General features: G+C 49.7%; 1 protein-coding gene across 1 annotated transcript in view; it reads left to right on the top strand.

Annotated features, from left to right (window-relative positions):
* LOC138259838 (radial spoke head protein 6 homolog A-like) overlaps nt 1-15011 on the top strand; it is a 257110-nt gene that overhangs the window by 94383 nt on the left and 147716 nt on the right. The window contains exon 4 of the mRNA XM_069207737.1: nt 8352-8499. Coding sequence (XP_069063838.1) covers nt 8352-8499 — 148 coding nt within the window. The remainder of the gene's footprint in view (nt 1-8351; nt 8500-15011) is intronic.

A 15011-nucleotide genomic window follows, 5' to 3' on the forward strand; every position in this document is an offset into this window, starting at 1 on the left:
TAAAATGCCAAATTTGTGTTGAAAAATTGGGTTTTCTGATTCAAGTTTGCCTGTTCCTGAAAGCTGGGAAGCTGGTGATTTTAGCACCGCAAACCCTTTGTTAATGCCATTTTCAGGGGAAAAAACCACAAGCCTTCTTCAGCAGCCACTTTTTAATGTTTTTTTTTTTTTTTTTTTTTTTAAACGAAATTTTCACCGTATTTTGGCTAATTTCTTGGCCTCCTTCAGGGGAACCAACAAAGTCTGGGTACCTCCTAGAATCCCTAGGATGTTGGAAAAAAATGACGCAAATTTGGCTTGGCTAGCTTATGTGGACAAAACGTTATGAGGGCATAAGCGCGAACTGCCCCAAATAGCCAAAAAAAGGCCTGGCAGCGAAGGGGTTAATAGTGGTGATTGTTGGTAAGGTTAAAAACACAGTGGGTGGGGCGTGACATTGGCCGTCCTGCAAGAAGGCTTCCACACTGTGAGGCTCTGCCTGGCGGGGGACTTCATCAGCGCTGTTATCCTGGCCGATCAGCCACACAACTCCTAATTCTTCCCGAGTGCTGCGGCGAGGTTCCGGTTAGGTGCCGGGGGCCACACTGGCCTGTTCAGACCTGTGGGGCAGGCCCTGATTTGGCACGCGGTGCGCGCATGACTCTCCGGCGCCTGTGTCTTCGGCTGCTGGAGGCCAGGCTGGTGAGTGGCGTGGGGAGCGTCCCCTTCCTCCCTTTCTTGTCTTGCCCCTGCATCGGAGGCATGGGACCTGACGGCGGCCCTTCTTGCGGGGCCTGGTCGGCGGCTTGGTTGGGCTGCAGGCTCCTGCGGGAGCGTTATCCTGTGGCTTGTCTGGGGGCTGGTGCCTCCTGTTGCCCCTGTGTTTTGGTGGACTCTGGGGGGCTGCTGGTGCCCTGTGACCATAGGGGGATGCCCCTCGAGATGCCTGGGGTGTGGACCTACCCCTCCCCCTTCTCCTGGAGGTGGCCGGCTGGTGATCCTGGGCCTGGCCTCTCTGGTTAAGTGGGGGCCCTGCTACTGGTGACCTGTGAGGCCTGATCAGAGGTGGGGTTTGAGCCTCGTGTCCCAGTGGGTGGAGTGCTGCTGCTGTGGGCCGCTGTGACAAACTTCTGTGGCTGCTGCCGGCTGTGCAGTGGCGGACGTGGGCCTGGTTCTGGTGCCTGCCGCCCCCCTTCTTTGCTGTGGTATTAGCGACGGGCGGGATTGAGTGCCTTCGAGGAGCTTCTACTGGCCCTACTTATCTGGTGACTTCTACTGGTGCGGAGTGGTGGGTGTCTCTTTGGTTGCCAGCCTCGTCGGCTGCATAGAGGATGGGAAGGCGGACCAGAGGTAGCCGAAGCTCACTTTTGATGGTGGGAAAAAGAAAAGTGGCCTGGCTGGCCAGTCGGGGGATGACCTGCCGCTTGAGGAGGAGGCCTCCGCGCCCTTCGTGAAGGCTATGTTTTTAGACCTCAAGCATAGCCTCGCTAGCATTGATGCCAAGCTCGACCATTTAACTGAGCAAATGGATCGTTTAAAGGAATGGGTAGATGGTCATGACACCTGCTTTGAGCAGCTGGAATCGCGCACCTCGGATCTGGAGGGCAATTGCCTCGGAGACAGGGAACAGTTGCTGCGCATGGAGCGCGTGCTGGAGGTAATCCAAAATAAAAATGAGGATCTTGAGGCGCGCTCCCGCCATAATAACATCCGCATTTTGGGCCTCCCGAAGTCGACAGCCATGGGGCACATGGAGGACTATGTCCAGACCATGCTTTCTGCATTATTCCCTGGAGGGCTTTCCTGGGTGTTGGTGGTGGAGAGGGCCCACAGATCTCTGGGGCCGCGGCCTCCGCCGAGGACTCCGGCGCCCCCTTTTATTGTACGCTTACTAAACTAAAGAGACAGGGACACCATACTTAGACTGGCGAGGGAGCGACGACCTGTGATCTATAATAATACTGAACTGAGTATCTTCCCTGACTACACACCTGGGGTGCAGGCGGCCTGTAAGGCCTTCTTGCCGGTCAAATGCACTCTGAGCCAGACCAATGCCAAATACTCCCTCATTTATCCAGCTAAACTACAAGCTGTTTATTATCATGTTGTGGGATATGTATTTGGGTTTGGCAGGATTGTAGTACTGACCCATTTTGGGGGTCAGCATGGGTGGGGGTCTGTAATGTTTTGTACTTGGTTTACTCTCCTTGCCTTTTTTTTTTCTCTCCTGCTCCTTCCCCTGCATGCAGCCGATGCCTCTATTGAGATGGCATGGGGAGTTGTGTGTTTTTGTAGATTGCTGGGATGGCACAAAATAGTGCGATGCCTGTACGTTGCCTCACTTGGAATGTTTGTGGGCTCAATGATGGATGTAAGATGAGGTCACTGTCTGCCTATATGCAGCAACATGCGATTGACATTTGTATGCTGCAGGAGACTGACCTGGTGGAAGCCATGAAACGCCAAATCAAAGCTGGTTGGATTGGTGAGTGTGACGCTGCGATGTACTTGAGGTATACACGGCGTTGCGATCTTGATCCGGAAGGGGCTGCAATGGTGTACTGAAAAGGTGCTTGTGGATCCGAATGGTCGCTATGTCATGCTGCGTGGAACACTGCTAGATAGACCATGTAGGTTGATGTTGATCTACGGCCCAAATACTAATGACCCTGAATTACTTGGGGAAGTGTTGCGGCTGATTGGCTCACTGGGTCCCAGGTCCCTGCTGTTGGGGGGGGGACTTCAACACGGGGCTGGACTTTGTGGCGGATCGTGAAAGCCAGGCTAGACCACAGCACGTGGCGGCTGCTTAGGCCTTGTCTCTTGTGATGGCTGAAGGTGCTTTAGTGGACATATGGAGAGTAAAACATGGAACAGACAGGGAGGGTACCTGTGTCAATTATGTGCATGGTAGTTGGTCCCGTTTAGATAGATGGATCGGCACTAGGGACGTAGAGCTCTGGACGCAGTCAATTGAGCATAAAGCCTGTACCTTATTGGATCATTCGCCGGTCATGCTGGAGTTGCTTGTCCCTGGAGGCCCTGGTCATGCCTTTATGTGGAGGCTGCCCCATGGTGCGCTTAGAGATCAGGTTTTTAGGGATGAGATCCGTGACGCCATCGTGCACAACTTTGCTGAGAATCAGGGTTCTGTGTCCACTGCGTGAACCTTGTGGGAGGCTTTCAAGGTAGTAATTCGCGGGCTCTGCCTCTCTAAACAGCACAGAGTGCTGAAGACGCTAAGGCAGGACTTGGCTCACCTGGAGGCCGAGATTGCTGATCTCGAAAAACGATTGGTCTCTGACTGGTCTGGTGACCTTCTGGCTGAACTGAGAGGAAAGAGGACACAGTATGAGGAGGCTGCTCTTCGCGAGGTTTGTTTTCTAGGGAAAGATGCTACGGCGAGGAGATATGGTGAGGGTGAGCGGGCTGGCCGAACACTGGCAACAATGCTTCGTAAGCTGTGGGAAAGTAATTATACTATAGAGCTGACTGATTCGACTGGCGTGCGGTATACCGGCACTGAGGAGATCAGGCGAGTCCTCACTGACTTCTATTCTGACCTGCATGCTGAGCACTCAGGGCTGAGATCCACAGCTGCCACTGACTATTTTGAGGATTTCAGCCTTCTGTGGTTTGAGAATTCACATAGGCAATATCTAGACGATCCCTTTTCGGCGGACTATGTGATCCAGGCTATACGCAGTCTTCCGGGTAATAAGGCCCCTGGGCGGGCTGGATGGCTTGATGCCGTCCTTCTATAAGGAATATGCAGATATATTAGCGCTGCACCTCCTGGAGGTATATGCGGAGGCTCTTGAGAACGGTGTTCTCCCGGCCTCGTTGCGGGAGGCTCTCATTGTGACTATTTGAAGCCCGGGAAGGATCGTGCTGTTGCGATTCATGTCGGCCCCCCTCATTAATAAATATAGATAATAACATTCTGGCGAAACTTATTGCAGCCCGACTGCAGCCTCTGCTCCCTTCCTTGGTGCTGCCGGATCAGTCCGGCTTTGTGCTGGGGCGCTCTACTTTGTGTGATCTCTGCACCTACTTTCCAATATCTAGCATGATCGATCCTGATAACTGTGCGACGGCGTTGTTCTTTGATGCCACTAAGGCTTTTGATTCTCTTGTGTGGCAGTATATGTTCACTTTGTTAGCTCGAGTGGGGTTGAGCCCTAGGTTTATTCAACTGATTCGCCTGCTGTATTTGCAGCCATCCGCCGGGCTGAGAGTCAATGGGACTATTTCTGATCCCTTTTCGATTGCTAGGGGCACTCGCCAGGGATGCCCACTCTCTCCTCTGCGTTTTGCAGTCACGATGGAACCGTTTGCGGCATGCCTGAGACAGCACCATAACCACAGGGGATTGGCATTTTGACAGTGTCCAATATTGATCTCTATGTATGCGGACGATGTCGCCCTATACGTTCGCGATCCGCAGCTGCACCTTGATGCTCTGTTAGATGAGATAGTTTGCTTTGGGCAGATTTCTGGGATCACCATCAACTGGTCCAAGTCGGTGGTGCTGCCATTGTCCAAGGTGACGGTACAGTGCCCCTCTGGATATCCTCTCAGCTGGGCTGATGGACCGGTGCGGTATTGAGGTATCTGGATGAGTAGGGACATCAATACGCTTTGGTCAGCAAATTACAGCAAAGCTATTGCATGGTTGAAAGATAAGGTGGAGGTGTGGCGTTCATTGCCGCTCACGCCGACAGGTCGCATAGCGATAGCGAAGATGGTTATTCTGCCCACATTTCTGTATTTATTTAGCAATCTATCTCTTGTCCTTACAGAGAGCTTTTTGAAGCAGCTTAAGTCTGCGCTTGTGGCTCTGGCCTTGGCTGGTCGGCAGCCCAGAATTTCATGGGAAAAACTGACACTTCCGGGTGAACTGCGTGGGTGGCGGCCATGGATCTCGAACTTTATTATCTTTGCGCGCAGGCTCATTTTGTGCATTTTTGGATGCACCCTATATGATATCTGCCACATTTGGCACATGAGTGTGGCGCAGTGTGGCCTGATAGGCTGCCGTGGGTGCTTAACAGCCCGATCAGACCCAGAAAGTGAAGGGTCGATACTGTGGCTTGTACGGCGAGGGCCTGGACTGCGTTGCAGCGCGCTGTTGTGTGAGAGCCCTTTGCGCCTTCGATGCCGGTGCGGGATGTTGCAGACATGCCGTTGTCAGAGGATGTCAGAGTCTGTGAGTTTCTTCGAGAGTCCAACTTAACTACTTTGGGATCTTGGTTTTCTGGTGGGATGTTTATCTCCTTGGAAGCTGCACTTGGTGATGTGCATAACGCCGCACTGCACCGATTATTCTTTCTCAGAATTTGTGCCATGCTACGTGCGCGTTACCCCTGCTTTCCTGCAATGCCCCCGGTGTGCAGAGCGTTGGAACTTATATATCAAACACGATCCCCGCGTAGGCTTATCACAAGTCTATATGTTTGCATGCAGAACACAGTGACTGAGATTAAAGCTAAAGCCCACTGGGAGGCAGACATAGGTGAAACCATTCCTGATGATGTGTGGCGACGATGCTGTGCACATATAAGAGAGCTGTCCCCTAACTATAGACTGCCCCTTATTCACTTCAATTTTTTTACATCGCCTGTATTATAGGCCCCGTAGATTGAAGAGTATGGGTATTCGAGCCAATGCGTGCTGCGAGAGGTGTCTGGCTCCAGAGGCGGGCTTCTGCATCTCGCGTGGAGGTGTACGGCACTGCAAGAATACTGGATGGAGGTGTTGCGGGCGACTGAGGAGATGACTGGGCACCTGTTGCCGCAGCACACCCCCAAGCTTGCTCTTTTGGGATATGTTGAGGGGATTCCCTCCACGCACAGGAGGCTGGTGGGACTACTGCTGCTGCTGGCTAAGCGTAGGGTTGCGATGTGCTGGGGGTGACGGCGGGCTCCCCGTTGCTGTGACTGGTTGCGGGACACTATGTACTGTCAGGAGCAACTAATGATATACTGGGACCTTATGCCTGAGGGTTCCCGTCCGAGGGATATATAGGCCCCCGCAATCATTGTTTGGAGTCCCGAGCATCGAACAACATACGGTTGCCCAATGCTTCCCACTGATTATGCAATAGCTACGCTCCCCTTACATGCCATTCAATTACTGCTTGCACTCCTGTTGGTGATTTGACGGCTTCGGTGTTCCTTTATTCCCCCCCCCTTTTTTTTGTTTTCTCTTTTTCTACTTCATCATCTTGCTCTTTGATTTTCCTCCTTTCCTATTCCTCCCCTTTCCTTTCATTGTCTGCATCAGGATGTTTCAGTGATGCGGTTCTGTTTGCACGGCGCCTAGTGGAGACATGCCGCCTTCTCCTTGATTTATACTTATGATGGTTTATGCGACTCCAGTTGTGCCTTGTACTCTACTCTGACTTTAATCTGTACTTGTTGATCTCAGAGCTTTGTTCTGTTTGGATTTTGTTACCAATAAATGCAAAAAACAAAAAAAACGTTAAAAACACAGTTGGGACACTATTGAGTATAATGATTCATAGTGTCGCCTTAGTCCTAATGGCCAACATGTTTCTGCCCGCTCATCTAGCCAGACTGGTCTGGGGCATTCGTCAGGTCCTGGGATTCCTCCTACATTTATTGTGAGTGCCTTTTCTAAATTAAAGGTGAAAGGCTCTATTATAATACAGTCTTGGCTTACCTGAGAATTAGCTCAGTTACAGGTGGCCTATGGAGGAAACGTACTAGGAAGAATATAAGTTAAAGTTAAAACACGGCATGCACAGGGTCTAAGGATACGTGAAAATAATCACTGCAGACCACTGCATACAAGGTGTGAAAATCCATGCTAAAGGTGAACACACAACCATGCAATTGCTCATTACTGTGGAAAGGGTGCTAAACAATACTAATAATTAAATCCTCAGCTTCTAAAAAAACAGAGGGACACAATCTCTTACCCTATAGGATAAGGGACCTTATATAAGCCTTCAAAGCTCACTGCCCTGATGGCTCTATTCACTAGCCCAGCTGAGGGGCGGGAAAGGTGTGACCTTCCTGCGTTAGCCTTTGTCTTAGACAGTAGAGTGTCCTCACTACTTGACAGGAGGTTAGAAACCTGTCTTGGCGGCAGCACCCGCGGGAAAAAGCATGGGCTGAGCGGCCAGACCCCAAAGGTGGGCAAACAGATGGGCAACTTTTAGTGTGCCACCTAGATGCATACCAGCTGTCTCTCTACACCGGATTTGTGATGGGGGACAGAAAGCACGTTGTTTGACACCAAACTGGAGATATCTAGGTGGTACCATAATAAAGCTAGCAACCCGGGTCCGCCCAGGTTTCAGTCCCATGTTATCCTATAGACCAGCCTGCACTTATAGTGTACATTACTGGAAAATACACTACAGAGACATATAAGCTTGTGCTTATATACCTGCATCGTAAATATGATGCACCCTGCCTTCTGGGGCGCAGAGGAGGGTCTGACATATATGTAAGGCAGTACATGGGACTGTGCCACTCATGGTGACGGCACAGTCGAACTCGAGCAAGTTGCACCTCTCTGGCAGTCTGCAATGGCAGGCCTGCCGTCAACAATTTCTGTGGGTCACCTAGGGTGGGACAAATTTGTGCTGCAACCCTAGGGACCCCTTTACCACCTATGCCATGGGTACCCTAGGTACAACTTACTAGGGGTTTATAAGGGGTTAAAGTCTTTGCCAATCAGGGAATTGCCAAAGTCACAAAATCAATTTAGGGAGCAACTACTCACACTACGATCTGGTTAGACCTCTCTCTAGGGTGATGGCTCAGTGAAGTAATGGTTTGCAACAGACTGACCTTGCTGCTGACACCTTTCTCCAGGATGAAGAATAATTTTACTAGTGATGTGTGACACAGTGGCCTATCCGTCTATTTTGTAAAGTTAATCATCAAAGTGACTACTGCTTTGTAAATTACCACAATGTAACACATAACTTTGTAACAACTGACTTCACACAGCCATCTTGGTAGCTGATTATCTTGCTTCACAACCCTGCAGCGGAATATATATGCAGGAATTGCACATTACCATATGGAGACCCGGTGCCTTGCCTCAGCAATTGTAACATAATGGTTCATGCTCTGTCCACTTATGCAATTTGTCTTGGCAATAAACCATTTTTCTCTGTGTCATCAGAAAGAATGAATTTGAATTTTCAAAGATGGATGATAACCAGCAGATAAAATGTGAGTGGAGCGAAATGTATTGCAGCTGAATTTTGAGATGTAAATCTCAACCATTACAGTGTACATAAATTAGGATACACAATTAAGATAGAGAGTGATTTGCAGCAGTAAATCAAGGTGTTTCAGCATCTGCTTAACGTTCCCTTGTACTGTTTATAGGGCCGCTGTGTCTGGATCAACACCGCCCAGAAATCTGAAGAGGAGATGGAAGAAGAGGAGGGAGAGGAAGAAGAAAAAGGGGAAGAGCCTGATGAACCACAACCAGAAGTGGGACCCCCTCTGCTGACCCCTCTTTCTGAGGATGCAGGTACAAAATCCTTTATTCCATTTCATAGTCCCTCTTTCTGAAGGTCTTTTCTTCTGTGTGAATATGTAAGGGTCTATCTAACAGCATGCCTGCCTCAGACTATGCCTTATCCACTGGCTTCTTCGAGGATGATGGTCCCCATCTCATATTCCTTCTCTGTGAGAATACAAGTACCTCATGTTCGCTGGTTTTAATTTGATGATGCATGTACCATTCTAAATGAATGAATGAATTGTGAACTTCTAAAGCTTATGGTTACACAACAGAGTGCTTAGTTAAAAATAGAAAAAGTATAAGGGAAAAACAAGAACATGATTATAAAGTTGAGTTTTTAATTTTATGTGAAACATTTGGTGGTTGGAAATGATCTTGAGTTTCAGCAGAAGTTCTTTCCAATGAACAGCTGCCAGACAGAAGGTATGATCTCCAAGGCAAGTGCACCTTAAGTTTGAGATGCATAGCAGAATAAGAAAGGTGACTAAACAGTGCACAACAGGAATGTAACAGATAAGCCTCCCATGTAGATATTTAGGCCCTCTCTTCCCGTCTCCCGGCTCTTACCGGACTCCCTCCTTGTCACAAAGATTTCCTGGGTGACCATTCTCTATGTACAGCAGATTACAAAACAAAACCCTATAGGGGGCAGAGTAGCTACACCCTCAACCCCAGGCCAGAGTTCGGGGACCCTCAAAGTGCGCCTCTTACTTGAAATAATAAAATGTTGCAGGATTAACAAGGTTGATTTTTGATTTGCAAACACTTACCGTGGCTGCAAGGTTTGGCAGGACCCATCTCTGTACCATGGTCTGTGACTTTCATTATAGGTATAAAGATTCAGTCAGAAATTGGACTATGAGTTCAGAGAAATGCTTCAAGATGTAAAGTTTGTATCTGATTCACAAATCCTATTTAGGATTCACAGATCTGCAAAAATTAACGAAAGGCCTGCCAGAGTCCAAGCACAATGGGTCAAACCTTGAGCAGAAACCACAGGCCAGGCCCTGTGCCTAAGCACCCCTTTGCACAGCCAAAGCAGTGTGCAGGGAGGGGTGATGTCTGCCCATCAAGAGCTCCCTAGTGGCTCCTGCTCACTTTAAGACTCAGCCAAACCTGTCTGAAGCATGTCAGCATTGCTATCATGCGCTAGCAGAGGGGGAAGCACAATCTCTTGTTAGTGATTCAGCAGTATTCTATAAGGGATTGAGTCACAATGTTGACTGAAATGTATGCTACATCCTACCTGCAGCTATCCATTGAATTTTCTGGTATGTTTTCAAAGAGCATTTGGCAAGTTTATATACTGTCACTGGTGGGGATCTGGACGCTCTCAAGTAAATGTCCTGTTGGAGATCTTGCCAGGCCATGGCCCCCAGTCAGATGTTTTTTAGGCCTCATTGAATATTCTGTATCCGTCTCAAATAAGTGCTGCATTTTGGGACTGTGTTTGTTGCCAAGGGGAATAAAGTGAGGAGGAATTGAATGAGAACAATGGGGGGCCCCTTTAAACTGTGTAAGGCACAGGCTGTGGGCAGGCTTGGATTGGGATTAATGTTAGGCCCAGCTACCCAAAAAAAGTAGCCCACATGTGTGGGAAATGACCTTTCATGAACTGTTGTTCAGTTAATAGTAAGGGAGTAACTTTGGCATCTGTGATAAATTAAGCTTTTTAAGCTTGAAGGGCCAGTAGCATTATCCAAGACTAGAAACTCTATTATTCCACTGCAACTTACTCACCCACAAGTCTCCACACTTGACTTCAAGCCTATACATTTTTCCACCTCAGGTCTCTAATTTTGTTAGTCACTCTTCAGTCCCCTAGTCGGTGCTCCCCTTCAAATCGCTGAATTCCATTTCTGGCATTAGGATAAGAGTCAGAGGACCATGCACATAATCATGATCATGATTGTTTTTTCACTCTCAAGAAACAAGGGACCCTGCTCATTTTAAGGTCTTGAGACACTTGCTCATGAGTGATTTGACCCGCTGCGCTTGACGTTTCCCCCTGGGCCAATTAACTCCAGCTGCTGCTTGAGTAGTGCTATACCGCCCTCTATACAGGTCTGTGCCTGCATTGCCCAGCAGTCTTGATTCCTCTGCAATCGCTCCTTTGTGCCTCCACATCCAAAACTTTCGCTCACCCTGCAGCCCGTCTCACAGCTCGTTCGGGGGGTGCTGAAGATGGAGATGTCTGATCTCGCTTAATCCAAGGGGGCTTCTTTAAACCTGCAGGATGTATGTAGGCGATCGTCCACTGCAGAACGAATTGACATTGTGTCCGACTCAGTCGCTGTCTTGGCTCCTCCCCAGTGTTGTCATCAATGATGTTATTTCAGGTGTTGCATTGAAGCTGTCAATGGAGTCATCAAACATGTCATGAGTGATGTAATATGTGAGGTAATTAGCAGGGTGTGACAAGGGCTAACTATAACACCCTTTTAATTTTATTTTTTTTTCAGTTAATGTCTAAGGCTTTTTGAGTATCTAACTGTAACTGTCACTTTAACCTTTATTTTTTCCATGAATGTCTAGGGTTTCTTTGAATATCTAACTATAACTGCATTAATCTTTAGTTTTCTCAGTAAATTCCCAGTATTTTTTTAATGTTAGTTAATGTCAATATACAAAAGGCAAGCTTACTGGTGTTGGCACTAAACATCTAAATAAAGCAATAATGGTGGAAACAACATTAAATGTGTTTGAATCTTTCTTTTACACTACTCAGGTTCTATAACACAGCCATGACAGCAACCACAAGGGATCCCTACATTCTCAAACTGAAGAGCAAAAGCTCTAGCTCTGGAAGTACTTAGTATAACAATACCTTTTCATGGGGTCATATTCTATAGACCCCAGAAAACGTCAGGTTTTTTGTAAGTATTTCTGGGGGGGCTGCAGCACTCCCTGCAGCCCTCCACAACACTTAAAGAATATGCAGGTGGTACTTCTGCCCAAATTGTGGCGCTTCCATGCATTGGCCCATGACTGGAATTATGGGGCACTCCTAGCCAGGAGCAGTGAAAGTTGGAGGCTGGCCTGGTTTGTAGAAGGTACCTAAGATACTTACACCTTATACCAGGTCCAGTTATCCCTTACTAGTGAAATGTAGGCAGAGCAACCAAGGCTGAACTAGGAGACATGCAAAGCTCTTGCAATACCACTGTAGTCACACAGTACTCACACACATGAAAGACAATACCCAGTGTTGCTAAAAATAAAGGTACTTTATTTTAGGGACACAATGCCAAACATATCTTAGAGGCTTTACTCCCTTAGGAGATAAGTATAATACACAAAATATGAGGGAGGAGCCAAGATGGCGACCGAGTCGGACGCCTGAGCAGTGAGCTCCGACTCGGGCCCTAGGAAACGATCCTGCAGGGCGCTCCGGACGGGGAGATTGGAGCCCTGAAGTGCCCTCCGGTCCAGGTCGAGTGTGGAACCGGGGGACCGAGCAGAGTTGCGCAGGAGCGGGGAGCACGCAAGGTCTGAGGCGCGTGTGAGGTGGTGGCGCCCCGGAGGCTCGAGCTCCCGAAGAAAGAAGATTGGAGTGCCCCGGTTCAGTAGGGGCAGAGGTAAGAGGCGGGGGGCTGCAGCGCGGAGGTGGCCCTGTGGAGCGGAGCGTTCCGGCGGACCGGCTCTCCTTTGAGGGGCGAGACGCCCATGCGGAGCACGGGGGGAGTGGCAGTGTGGTGGTGCTGCGCCCAAGTGCCGGGGACGGCCTGGCTACGTTAAACGCACGAGGCTTCGGGCGCGGGGGGCTAAGAGAGGAGGCGCATGGTATTTACAGGCGCTCACCCGACCCAAGGGTGCAGCGCACAACCACATCGGCGATAGCCCCCCCCCCAACCGCCTAACTGAGAAGATAAATTCCTCCCCCCCCTACCCCCCCAGGAACGAGGGGATAGAGAAAAGTGAAAAGGGGGCAATAACAAGGACACTGAAAAATAGGTGAGGGGGTGGACTGGCCAGGAGGCTTCCCCCCCCCCCGCCTGAGCCGCCGCCTTTGATAACGCTGACCTCCCCTGCAGGCTTCCCTGCGCTACGCTGGAGGGGGCCCACGGACACGCGCAGGAGCGGTGTCTGTAGTGGATCACTGCAGGCATCTGGGCCACCTGGAACCCCAAAGGCTCTATACAGGGTGGGCACCTACATGCACCCCGGGACCGGCGCACCCAGTCATAATCAGCAGGACCCCCCCCCAGACTGATTCAATTGATACAGCATAATGTCCCATAGATAGGTCTGACAGATAGGGCCCACAGGCAGAGATTAGGGGCCTTAGCAGGGCAATATACGCCGAAAGTAGAACTGGTGCCATTGGGGCGCCCGGCCGTTCAAGAGACGCAAAATAAAGCTGCCCCCCTTGCTGTGGGAGTTACTCAAAAGATAAAACAATGGCTGGGAAGTCCAAGTCCGCCAAGAACGAAATGCACCTGGCCCAGCGTCCAGCGACCAACAGCAAATCCCAACCTTGCAGTCACTGGAGAGCACACTCCAATCCCACTCTATACAATTAGAAAAAGTGCTACAGGCAATCATGGACACTACATCCTCGCTAGAACTCAGAATAGACACAGTATCGCAGGATCTGAACCTACTCAGAGTGGACCATCGGAGCTTGACAAAGAGAGTGAAAACGACGGAAGATACCCTGAGCAAGACGAGTCCTATGGGTTCGGAAAACCAGAAGCAAATTCAGCGACTAGACGCAGAAGTGAAGATCCTATGGAGGCGTGCCGAAGAAGCAGAAAGCAGATCCCGGCGTAATAATGTTTGCTTCGTAGGGTTTCCTGAGAAACCACCAGAGCAGAGCTCGGAACTACTCATAGAGCAATGGCTAATTAAATAAGTGCTGAGTGGGTCCCCCTCGAAGTTCTTCTCTGTCGAAAGGGCGTAGAGAGTCCCAGGAAGACCGCCATTGCCGGGTCAACCACCCAGACCATTAATAGCGAGATTCTTAAACTATAGGGACCGAGACCTGATATTGCAGCAATTCCGCAGCAAAGGCCCATTCCGACATGAGGGCTCAGTGGTCCATGCCTACCCAGACTACACACAGGAGGTACAGAAACATCGTAACTCCTATGTAAAGATTAAACAACGACTTCGGAAGCACAATATTAAATATGCTCTCCTCTTTCCGGCCAAACAGAGTAATTTCAGAAGAACGCACCCACATGTTCACCTCCCCCGAAGACGCCTGGACCTGGATGCACGCTAAAGGCTTTGTGCAAACTAACGAAGGAGTGAACGAACAGGAGGATTGGCTGACATCCACATCGAGGAAGTGCACCAGGAGAGAGGTCAACCCACGGAGAGGCAAGCAGCGGAGGAAAGAGCAAAGGTGTTGAAAGAAACCCCGTTACTCATGCAGAACTCTTTTGAGACATTCCGGACGGGCCCCTTGGCGGGGTCGGACTCAGATTCGGTCAGCTCGGACTCCACGATCACAGAAGCGCTCAGGGGCCCGGAGGTCACCCCTAGAACTGCAGACGAACTGTGAATGGTAACAACAAGACCGCCTCCCATGCCCTGTCAGGGCGGCATGCGGCTAGGGTACAGGAGTGACCGCAGCAAGAACCGAAATGCCAGCCATATTGGTTAAAAAGAGTATCTTTTGAACGATTAATTCCTGCCTGTTGTGATCGCTGATTAATATCTGGGTGCATACGAAATAGGGGGGGGGCCAACATATCGGGAGCGCCCACACTCACATAGATACGTACACGCAGACTAGGTCTGAGGAAGGATGTGAGCTCCGTTGAAGGGACACATCTGGCACCTAAAATGGCTCCCCCACAGGTATTCGTACAGATACAGGCTTCACCAAATAGTAGAGTGTGGTGTGTTTTATTGCGTGATAGCAGTTGGTTAAGGGAAATAGTTAGAATGGAGGAGGGGAGAGGGGAGTTAAGATGTATGTTATAGGTCATCTCAGTGGACAGGGTATACTACTGCGGAGGTCAGTCTTAAACACGCACCCGGCGAAACGGGGGGGAGCTCAGAAGGAAGTCGCAATCCGGAATGAGTACTATAGAGGTGTACCACACAACAATACATGTCCCAACGCACAAATGCACATACACACCAATATGAAATAGTCACGTGGAATGTGAGGGGCATGGGCATGCCAGGTAAAAGAGCGCAAGTGCACGCGCGTCTCAGACGCCAGAGAGTTCACATAGCTATCCTGAAAGAAACACACTTACTGGAGCCTGAGCTACAGGAGATCCGCGGGAAATGGGGTGGGCAAATAACAGGCACAGCCTATTCAGCATATGCTAGGGGAGTACTGATATGGATGGCAGGCGGCGTCCGGTTTGTCCGAACCTCGTATAAGCTAGACCAAGGGGGAAGATACGTAATAGTAGAGGGACAACTAGATGGGAGACACTTAACGATTATAGGGATCTACGCCCCCAGCAACGCACTGGCGGGGTTTATGGGTACACTCTCCCCGGCACTACTAGCAAACCCCGCAGCCCCGGCCATATGGGGGTGTGTGACTTTAA

The sequence above is a fragment of the Pleurodeles waltl genome, chromosome 9 (assembly GCF_031143425.1).
Source record: "Pleurodeles waltl isolate 20211129_DDA chromosome 9, aPleWal1.hap1.20221129, whole genome shotgun sequence".
NCBI classification, from domain to species: Eukaryota; Metazoa; Chordata; class Amphibia; order Caudata; family Salamandridae; genus Pleurodeles; species Pleurodeles waltl.